We start from the raw sequence: 12155 nt of genomic DNA on the forward strand, positions 1-12155 counted from the left end.
GAAACTTTAGCAGCTGCATAGTGTGTCATTTCCTGTCACTCTGCTCCCCAGCAATACATGATGTGAAGTGAAAATAAGATGAGAGGTGGTACACCGAGTCACTACAACACCTGCTGAATTGTTTTTACTAAATTCCACATGCCCTTAGACCCAGCGGATTAAAATCTCGTGCTGTGGCCCCTGTAGGCAGAAAACAGTGCCCTGGAGAATTTAAATTTGTTTACCTATTGGCTACATGCATTCTACAACTTAGAATGCACTCTCTGAGTAAGGTAAAAGCAATCCAGAATTGCAATCACTCCTGCATCTCAGTAAATTTAAAACAATTCTGGGCCTATCTAATAACCATCATATGTCGGTTGCAACCATAGCTCGAGCTTGGTGTTTGTCCCACACGCAACACTAGGTCATGCTTTGTATGGGTTCAAGATAGGCTTGTTGCTTAGAGAAGAATCACAGAAAGTACAAGCAATGGTTTGGTGGTATATGAATCATTCTGAAAAGGTGAGAAGCCTATATGTCCAATGCGCCTCGAGGAGCTGCTTCCTGACTGCAAGTGTTGGCAACCCAGCATCAGCACAGAGGCTGAGTATGGCAACGGTATAGTAGACACCTACAATCAGCATAAACCCTCACGGTGGATGTCATTGATGATCTCAGGTTGGTATCCCACGACTGTCCAGGGCATCTCCGGACATGTCTTCACTGGTCATTAGTGCTAAATTCAAAGTGGGACTTATCACAAAAGACAATTCTATGCCAGTTTATGAGATTCCAAGCTGGAGACATGTCTGGAGATGACCCGGGAGCAGTGGGAAACCAACCTGATTGTTACTCACCATACAGCCCAACATTACGGAGTCATGTCATTTCTTTTCATAGGAGAACCCCTTTGGTTATCATCTGTAGCACCCTTACAGCACAGTGGTGATTCAAGGATATTCTGTGCGAAGTTTCATTGTCCTTCATAGCAAGCCATCCTGGGCTTATAATTCAGCAAAATAATATCTACCCACAAACAGCGAGAATTTCTACTGCTTGTCTTTGTGCCTACCAAACCCTACCTTGGACTGCAAGGTCACTGGATCTCTTCCCAATTGAGAATGTTTAGAGTATTAAGGTCAGGGCCCTCTACCAAGCTTGAGATTTTGAGAATCTAACGTGCCCTCTTGGACAGAATTTGGCATGATATGCCTTAGGAGAACATACAACAACTCTACCAATCAATACCAAGCCGAATAACAGCTTGCTTAAGGGTCAAAGGTGGACTTGCACAATTTGTAAAGATCTTTCTCTAAATCATCCATTTTTTCTGAAATTGTAATAATTTGTTTGTCTGTACATGTACATCACATCTACCAATTTCCATCCCATTCGAATAATTCCTTCGTGGTGTCTTTTAGTTCAGAAGGTGTAAGAAATACAGCACGCTCTGAGGTCAACACTGTGTATTGTGCAATGTCACCATATTGTCATTTTGAGAATATGCCTACACTGCTGAGTTGGAATGAATCCAACCAGTCTTTCCTTAAATGCTGTCCAACAATAGAGAAGTTCATTAAACAAAAAACCACTGACACTTGAGACTATTTATTTTTGTATTTACAAAGTAAAGTTGCAGGGTGCGTTGACTTGCACTGAATAGTGTACTTTAATAGTAATTTTGTCTGGCCTGAAAAGAAATTATAAAAAATTTGTCTTTTCTGGCAGTGAATTTGGGAAGACTCCTATTTCACTACTGGAGGCCAAGCAATCTTTTGCCATCTGCTCTTGGATTTTCAAATCTATATTTAAATTTAGTTAACTGATCGTGTACATGATTCAACTGAATATTTTACACGATCATGATCCTATTTTTTAGTTACTGCCATCGTCTGTGTTTATTTGTTTTAATTTTAACTAACCTATAGTTAGAAAGTCACATTTCCTTCAACACAAAGATTCCACAGCTCACATTACTAGTGTTACTAAAAAGAAGAACAAAGAACAGATTCAACTATTAATTTCCTCTACGACAAGTAGTGCAGAGGACAGTTGTAATCTAGGCTTGTGTGAGGTTTTGGTGTCCACTACTGCACCTTGGAGTTAACAATATCATTTCTTCTTCTTCTGTTAAGAAAGTATTTCTCAAAGTTCCTCCCGGCATTCAGTCCTTTGTGGAAATAACTCCAAATGCCACCCCCCCCCCCCCCCTTCATCCACTCATCTGAACCCATACTTACACGTTGGTGTACCTGGTTCTTAGCAGCTTTACATTATGCCAAATACTATCAAAATGTCAAAGATGTAACAGACACGTTTGACTCAGTGAATCAGCTTTTATTGAAAAAGCCAAGACTGTTCTTAAGAATACCAAGAATGTTACATACTTAGCATTTTTAAAAGTGCACTTCTGACATCATCTGATGCAATTCAACACTTAGAGTCTGCATCTATTCAAGTGAAAGATGCTGTAGACACGATCTTAGAGGTGCAGATGTATCTGGAGGCAATACATGGTTAAGTGGGTACAGTATGTGTCACTAAACTAAAGAATATTCTTCTGAAGATTCCCAGATATGAACAAAGTGCCCCCACCATTATTCAGATGCAGAACTTCAAAGGTGGATTGTACCGGTGGCCACATGCAATTACACTGAAATATGTACCATCAACCTCTTGCGCTATAGAGAGATCTTTCTCAGCATGCTAAAGACTACTGAGAAACAAAAGAAAAAGTTCCATTTCATAAAATTCAGAAATGTGATTAACTGTGTACTGCTGTAATTAGCTATCCGTATAACACGACCAGTAGACTGAACACAATTTTATTTCACAGAGACATTAACAACATTTAAGTAACATTCAGCAGGAATTAATTATGAACACATGTACTGTAGCAATACACACAGAGTACTGAGGATGAGCATAACTCAGCTAGCCTTAAACAGACTGGGACCCATAGTGGGCTCTGATGATACTCTCTCTCTCTCTCTCTCTCTCTCTCTCTCTCTCTCTCTCTCTGTGTGTGTGTGTGTGTGTGTGTGTGTGTGTGTGTGTGTCACACACACACACACACACACACACACACACACACACACACATACAGTATGCACATGCATGTACTGCTATACTAAAAATTAAATATAAAATTTCTTGTTAGTTGTAGTGTTAGGCTTCAGATTGTGGCCTTACATAGGTACACATCTCAAGTGTGTGTTTTTATGTGAGTGACACACGAAAATAACTTTTCAGTAAAAGACTTTCTTAAAATATTATAAAAAGAGAAAATAATTGTAGCACAGGTAAATACCTCAATTATTTATGCAATTTTTCAAGTGCTGATTTAAAGAAAAGTTAATTGTTTATTTATCACAAAGAACTATAATAATAAAATTTAATACAGTATTAGTATTCATTATATTTTCATTAAAAAGACTCCAGAAAGATTAAATCAGTCCATTTTAATCTAAAAAGGGCAATCCCAACACAATAAAGGGCTAAAATCCATTTAATAAACACCTCAAAATCTTGACTCTAGTACTAAGCAATGAGCTATATGTATCACAGGGAGTGTTTTTAATAAAAATAATGGTCTGCATTGGTGTCCCAGAAGAAGCAAGGTAAATTAAAGTCAACTCAGACAGAGCTCCACTTATCTATGTGATCCTAACACAGCTAAAAAGCAATAGAAATTGCCTGTTCCTTGTGATACATCATGTTGTACACTTGCCACCGTCAGATGGCCAAAGCTTAATGGTTAAAGACGAATGTTGACACTGAGTAACTGCAGGCTGGATATCCCAAGCCCACCAAAACTGAACTTACACCTGAGTAGCCGAGTTCCACAAGGTGCCAGCCACTTTGCACAATCCGGCAAATACATCTAGTTTATTGAATGCAGTTGATGCAGTGAGCATTACTCTTTGTCTTGTATGCAACAGTAACCATTTTAGTGCACAAAAAATAAGAGTACATCACTGGTACCAACAACTCCCATCATGACATGGTAGTGCTGTTGTAACACCATTCTGAATGTGGATTGGATTGTTTGGGGGAAGAGACCCAACAGCAAGGTCATCGATCTCATAGGATTAGGGAAGGATGTCGACCGTGCCCTTTCAAAGGCATCCGGCATTTGCCTGGAATGATTTAGGGAAATCACGGAAAATCTAAATCAGGATGGCCGGACATGGGATTGAACCGTCATCCTCCCGAATGCGAGTCCAGTGTGCTAACCACTGTGCCACCTCGCTCGGTATTCTGAATGTGAGTAGCAGTGAAAGTTCACAATAATTACACACTGTGTGTGTGTGTGTGTGTGTGTGTGTGTGTGTGTGTGATGCACCCTGTAACTGATACAAAAACATGCATTAATAAATCTAACTATTATGGTTACAAGTACTACTATAACTAAAACCAAAGTTTGTTCTGTCCTCTACTTACATACATTAAAATACTTTTTGAAGGCATCTTTCCACAGATTCTTGAAATTTGTCTGTGCAACATAGTGTAAGAGCTGAGAAAATGATAAAGCAGTTTCCGAACTTGAGCTCTCTACCCTTACTCGAGGAAGAGGTATCACCTTTTGTGTTTGTTTGTGCAAAATCTGTAGAATTTAAAAACACTATTTAGGTCCAGTAGTAATATATATATCAAACTATTATGCATCAGTTTATTGTGATACAAATACATCATTACTCCTCAATCTCTCTTACAGGGAAGATGGTTTATTCTCATACAACTTTCACATCTCATTCACAATACATAATATCATTTTAAACCCATAAATTGCAAATACAAACATATGGAATGAAATTGGCACAACCCTTCACTTGAACTTTCAATCTAACAGTACTGATTTAGAATTTAAATGATCTGCCAAATTTACTCATCAAATACTTTCATGGTTTCTTAAAATAACTTCCAAAACTGAAAAACATATAATAAACATAAGTATTAAGTCTCTAACAGGCACGTTGTAGTCGTTATAGTTGTTGTTGTTATTGTTGTCATTATTCTGGTCTTCAGTTCAAAGACTGGTTTGATGCATGCTACTCTCCATGTTACTGCATCCTGTGCAATCCTCTTCATCTCTGAATAATTACTGTAACTTACATCCTTATGAATCTGCTTACTATATTCATCTCTTGACTACCCCCTACAACTTTTACACCCCACATTTCCCTCCAATACTAAATTGGTGTTCCCTTGATGTCTTAGAATGTGTCGTATCAACTGATCCCTTCTTCTATCAAGTTGCACCCTAAATTTCTTTTCTCCTCAATTCTATTCAGTCCTTCTCATTAGTTATGTGATTTACTCACCTAATCTTCAGCATTATTCTATAGCATCACATTTAAAAAGCTTCTAATCTCTTCTTGCCTAAACTGTTTGTCATCCATGTTTCACTTCCATACACAGCCATGTATAACTACCTTTCATAGAGCTGACAAAAGGCAGATAATAAACACTAGAAACATCAGTAAAATTATAATGAGGAAAAGTAATTATACTTGGGACAAGGTACACGAAGTCATGTTGTGCTATAAAACTGAAAACAAAAATTTGATTGAACTTTTGGCATTGGCAAGACACATCAGTATCTTCACAGCATGATAGCAATGGTAATGTTACCCGATGACAGTGCGCCTAAAATGGATTTGTTAAACACTTTTTCCAAAATTCCCTTGCTAAAGAAGACAAAGTAAATACTTTCAGGATTCTAATCATAAACAGCTGCCACCATGAGTAACTTAGAAGCAGATATCCTCGATGTAGTGAACCAGCTCAAATCACTTAATAAAGGCAAGTCCTCTGGTGCACATTGTACACCAGTTACATTTGTTTAAGAGTACACTCAGTAATCATATTCAACTACTCACTGAATGAAAGATCTGTACCAAAACAGTGGAAAGTTGCACAGGTCACAACAATATTCAAAAAAGGAAACTGGAGCAAACTGCTGAATTACAAATCCACATCACTTAAAGGGGGAGGTAATGGATTTTGGTCCAAAAAATCGATTTTTCAAAAATATTATTTTTCTTCATCCACACAGTTTGACCTATGTTGTGGGTGAATTTTATCGTGATAGCAGCTTAAGAAATGCCTTTAAATTGTTAAACAGATTAACTCTGCTCTGGCAACCACTCCCACCTTTTCCGACATTTGGGAAACTGCTTGCTTCAGCGGAATTTTTGTCAGTGTGAAGGTTATTTTCTTTCAATATCTTGGCTGATGTCTATATCTCTGACTGACATATATATCTTCGCCTGAAAACTTTCTTGCCTGTGGTTTACTTAAATTTTGATAATATTAATGCATATTAGTAGGTGAAAGACTGAATTTGCAAACCTTTACGTGAAAGTCAAGATTTATGCACAGTGAGTGGTGCAAAAACTGTGTTTAGGAACCAGAGGTTTCCTGGAAATCAGTTTACCAACAAAAAAGAGGAAGCAGCTCGAAATGAAGAACATAAGCTCTCATGTTCAGCATTGAAATTTGGGACAGGAGAACTGTACAGGTGCTTGAATGATGATGATATGAATTACACTAGATTCAGATTTATTGATTTAGAGCTTCTGTACCAGGCTATAAAGTTTCCGTGTTCTTGTGTAAGTTGTAAAAATGCAGAATGTGTTACTGCTGTTGAAAAAAGAAGAGTAGGAATAGCTTGTGATTTTAAATTAATTTGTAATTCGTGTGGCTATGAATTTTCATTTTTCTCCTCCAAAAATCTGACACTGGTACCTATGAAAGCAATTTTAGGTTAGCACATACTCTGAGATGCCTTGGGTACGCAGGGAAGGAGATAATTTATTGTGTGATTTTCTGAACACGCCTCCACCTTGTGCAAGGTTTGAAAAAATAAATAAAGAAATGCCTGATGCTGTATGCAATACTGGCAAAGCTTCTATGCAGAAAGCAGTGGAGCAGTGGTGGAAATAAACTAAAAAGAAATAGATCCTGGGGGTAGATACGAGGGCTATGCCGAAAGTTTTTAGCAGCCCATAAACCGTAAGGCGGAGGACAATGGGGTTGTTTTCATTCGAAATAACGATGTTTTTCAACCCTGGGACGTGCGCACGCAACCCCTGGCTAGAGGTGATCCCCCACAGCGCGGTAAGAAGGCACAGGCAGTGCTGAATCAGAGACGGTGCATGATGGAGCTGATGCGCCGCGACTTTGGTGCCAGGATTTTTTACGATTAAAAAAAGGGTTTAAGTGCCAAAGAAAGCCATTCTTCTTTGCTGCGTGTTTTTGGTGAAGCTTCCCCTTCTAGGGCCACAGTTGGAAATTGGTTTCGCGAGTTTTTGAGGGGTCGGCAGTCAATTGAAGATGAATCTCGTCCCGGTCGGCCAGCAACAGCTGTGACTCCTGAAAACATTGATGCTGTGAGAAAAATGAGCAAAGAAGATCCACATCTTACATTTTGCGACATTGAAAGGACCCTAAATGTTGGATCAACAGCAGCACAGACCATCGTTCATAGTCACTTAGGCCTTACTAAGAGATGTGCCCGTTGGGTGCCACATTCCCTGGCAGAAAGTCAAAAGGAGGCGAGAGTGGACTGGTGTCGTTTCATGCTCGAAAAATTCAATTGAGAGAAGTCCCAAGACACTTACAATATCGTCAAAGGTGATGAAACGTGGGTCTACCATTATGACCCTGAAACGGAGAGACAGTCGTCTGTGTGGTGCTTTCCATGGGAGGAACCACCCACAAAAGTTCAACGAAGTCGGAGCTCTGGAAAAAAGATGGTGGCAACTTTTTTCACAAAGATTGGACATCTCACCTCTGTGACCTTGGACACACATTGTACAGTCAATGCTGAATGGTACATGAACGATTGTCTTCCAAAAGTCATCGCCACATGGAAGTCACAGCATCCAAAGTCCAAGAGTGGGCACTTTCTGCTGCATCACGACAATGCATCTGCACACAGGGGTGCCAGAACGATGGACTTTCTGGAGAAGGAAAAAGTGCGAGAGTTACCCCATCCCCCCTATTCACCTGACCTAGCCCTCTGTGACTTCTTTTCTGTTTCCTAAGACTAAGGAAAAAATTTGAGGGCAGCTGTTTTCATCAGCTGAAGAGGCCATTGCAGTGTACGAGAGTGCACTAAGTGACATCCCAAAAGAAGCTTGGACTGACATATTTTCTAAGTGATTTCAGGGAATGGAAAAATGTATACATGCTAATGGAGAGTATTTTAAAAAGTTGTAAACTTTTTTTGCAAATAATTTTTTTTTCACACATTCTGCTAAAAACTTTCGGCATAGCCCTCGTATTCATGACAGTGAATCTCCTACAGATCCTACAGACCTGTGTGTCTATAGATGGGACATGGATTAAAAGGGGTCACACATCTCTGTATGGAGTTGCATCTGTTATTGGTATTGACTCAGGTAAAGTTTTGGATGTAGAAATTATGTCTAAATGCTGCAACCAGTGTGCAACAAGGAAAACGTCCAACAATGAAGACAGTGAGAAACTGTGGCAAGAAAAGCATGCAGTGGCATGCTCTAAAAATTTTAGTGGCTCAAGTGGGGCCATGGAGGCTGCTGCAGTTGTGAGGATATTCTCCAGATCTGAGAACCAGTATGGTGTTAGATATACTAAATACCTTGGTGATGCAGACTCCTCTTCGTTCAAAGCTGTAACAGATAAAACTCTGTACAACACAACAACAGAAAAGTTGGAATGTGTTGGCCACATCCAAAAGAGGCTTGGTGGTAGGCTTCATTGCTTGCTGAAACAGAAGAAAGGTGAAGTACTTGAGGATGGAAAACCACTAGGAGGAAAAGGCAGTCTTACTCTGAAAGAAATTGATTCTCTTCAGTTATTTTATGAGAGAACTATCAGGAAAAACACCCATAATTTAGAGGCAATGATGCATGCTGTGTGGGCAATTTTTTTCCACAGACTATCCACTTACCAAACGCCAATGCACTATCTGTGTCTGAAAGACGATTGGTGTAAGTTCAACAACAAAAATGAGACGTATTCACATAAAGACTCATTACCAGAACCTGTTGTGAATGTAGTTAAGGCGACATTCAGGTTTCTTGCAAACCCTGATTTATTGAGGAAGTGCCTTCACAGAAAGACACAAAATGCAAATGAAAGCCTCAATAATTTAATTTGGATTAGGTGCGCAAACAGGACATTCTGTGGACTAAAAGACTCAAAACAGGTGTCTATGATGCAGTTTTATGTTACAGTAACAGAAATAATGGCAGAATTGAAGAGCTGAAGAGAGCCGGTATAGATCCTGGTGTGTTTACAACAAAAACATTTTACACCATCGACGAGAGCAGGGTCAGGAAAGCTAATATATCAGTGTCTTACTTGCAAATACAGGACAGGCACATCTGAAGAGGAGAGATGAGAAACCTGGAGGATGGGGAGTATCAGTATGGAGGACTTTAAAATTGAGGTAAGCTTATTACATGTACACGTATGAGAAGAAAATCTTTGAACCTCATTTTCTCCGTTTTACATTTTTTATGTTATTAGAAGCCTTTTCTCAAAAAGTATGTGTGATAACGCTATGAAATTTTCAGGACCTGTTCGCAGCATGTTGCTGTCTCCCTAGAACTAAAAAATACACAATTCTGCACTTACACATTCTCATTTTTAGACGATTGTATGTACAAAAAAGTTAATTTTGGATGTGCAAAATTAAAAACTCTGTTAATGATACAATTTGTAGCATGAATTAATAACTGTAGTTCAGTAGTCTTATAACCTCTAATTGCATGATTAGAATTTGAGTTACGGCTTTTCTAAAAAAAAAAAAATAATAATAAAATTAAAAATTCAGATTTCTGCCAAAATGTTAGTCCTGAAAAATTTTATATATAGGCCTATGTTCTTTTGCTTTACACATGCAAAATTTTAGATTTGTACATTAATAAAAATGGCTGTAATGATTTTTTAAATATATGTTTACATTTTCCATTACATTACCCCTTAACATTGATCCGCATTAGGATTCTGGAACATATACTGTGTTTGAACGTTATGAATTACCTCAAAGAAATTATCTACTGATATATAGTCAGCATGCATTCAGAAAAATCATCCATATGCAACACAACCAGCTATTTATTTTCATGACGTAATGAGCACTATTGACAGGTGATATAACAATGACTTCATATTTCTAGATTTCCAGAAGGCTTATGATACTGTTACTAGCAAGTGCTTGTAATCAAACTATGTGCCTGTGGAGGATCTACATCTATGACACGATTCACGATTTCCTGTCATAAAGGTCACAGTTTGTAGTAACTAACAAAAAGTCATTCAATAAAATGGTAGTGATAGATAGTGTTCGGCAAGAAAGTGTTATAGGCCATCAGCTCTTCCTAATCTATATAAATGATTTAAGACACAATTTTTGGAGACCTCTTACATGGTGTTGCAGATAATGCAGTCATTTATCATCTAGTAAAGCAACCAGAAGATCAAAACCAATTGAAAAATGATTTAGAAGTCTACATCTATAATCTGCAAACCATTGTGAGGTGCACAACAGAAGGTATGTCCCATTGTACTAGCTATTAGGGTTCCTTCCTGTTCCATTCATGTACGGAGCGTGGGAAGGAGGATTGAATGCTTCTGCGTGTACATAATTCTTCTAATCTTATCTTCATGAGTCCTTTGTGAGCAATACACAGGGGGTTGTAGTATATTCCTAGAGTAATCATTTAAAGCCGGTTCTTGAAACTTTGTTAATAAACTTTCTCGGGAGAGTTTACATTTTCCTTCAAGAGTCTAGATGAAATATCTTTATGTTGCAAAAAGTGGAAATTGGCTCTAAATTGAGAATCAGAAATATCAACTTGTTTACTCTTGGGTGAGGTATACTGGCCATAAGTAGTAGTTTGACTGCAGTTTTCAAACACCAGTAATTTAGATGGAATAATATTCATGGAATTAACATATTTTGAAATAATAAGTATTTTAAAATTTGTGATTTACAAAACTCAATAAAATTAAATTCCAATGCTAGTTTGACAACGCAGAATTGGCTGAAATTTAATGTAATTCCTGGTATTCCCTGAGAGTTCCCTTTTTTCCAGGTGAAATGTAATTCCCAGAGAATTTAAGGTTTTCAACATATTCCAGAAGAATCGCCACCATGTAGATAATGAAAATGTGAGGTCATCCACATGTACAAAAAGTAAACCACTAAATTTCAGTTAGCCTACACGATAAATTGTTCACATCTAAATGCTGCCAATTATGTTAAATATTTACAGACTACAATTATGAATAATTTAAATAGGAATGAGCACACACATATAATGTGGGAAAAGTGAACCAAGTACTTAACAGATATAACAGGTCTACTACAGACATTGCATACACTATGCTTGTCCGTCATCTTTTGGACTCGTGCTGTACAGTCTGGGATACGTATCATGTAGAGCTTGATGGAGGAAATCAAAAATTGTCATAGAAGGACAACCCATCATCTATTATCATGAAGTATGGGGGAGAGTGCCACATATATAATACATAAGTTGGGGTGGCAGTCTTAAAACGAAGGCATTTTTCACTGTAGCAGGGCCTTCTCACAAAATGTCCATCACCAACTTTCTCCTCTGAATCCAAATATATTTTTTTGGCACTTAACTACATAAGGAGAACTGATCTTTGTAATAAAATAAATCAGAGCTTGCACAAAACTATTTAAGTATTCATTTTTCCTGCATGCTGTTTGCGAATGGAGCAGTGGAGAGAAAGCTTGAATATGGATCAATGAACCCTCTGCCAGATACTTAATAGCTAATTTTCAGAGGCTGGGCTAGTGCATCGGTCTCTGTCGCCTAATGTCCTCAATTATGATTCTATAAATACAAAAACATTTAACTTAAAAGTTCACTTCCCATATTGAATAAGTTAGCACTCAAATGCTGTGTACTTTAATGTTGGGAAACTTTGTAGAACTTCCCAGTCTCTTCAATAATTTAATGTGGGATGGATCCACAGCCTTCATCTGTGTACTTGATGACTTGAACACTACTTGTACTCACTTATGTTTTGACTAGTGGCCTCACTTACACATGTGAGGTAATTGTATTTGAGACTTCTGCATGAATGAGGAGTAATGTTCGAAACTGCAATCACAATAAGTAAAAACTAAATTATTTGACAACTAT

The 12155-nt window shown here is 38.0% G+C and overlaps 1 protein-coding gene across 1 annotated transcript in view; it reads right to left on the reverse strand.

Annotated features, from left to right (window-relative positions):
- LOC126095516 (WD repeat-containing protein 81) overlaps positions 1 to 12155 on the reverse strand; it is a 308162-nt gene that overhangs the window by 294815 nt on the left and 1192 nt on the right. The window contains exon 3 of the mRNA XM_049910301.1: positions 4426 to 4588. Within this exon, the coding sequence (XP_049766258.1) occupies positions 4426 to 4588 (163 nt within the window). The remainder of the gene's footprint in view (positions 1 to 4425; positions 4589 to 12155) is intronic.

This window comes from Schistocerca cancellata, chromosome 8, assembly GCF_023864275.1.
Source record: "Schistocerca cancellata isolate TAMUIC-IGC-003103 chromosome 8, iqSchCanc2.1, whole genome shotgun sequence".
In the NCBI taxonomy this organism is placed as follows: domain Eukaryota; kingdom Metazoa; phylum Arthropoda; class Insecta; order Orthoptera; family Acrididae; genus Schistocerca; species Schistocerca cancellata.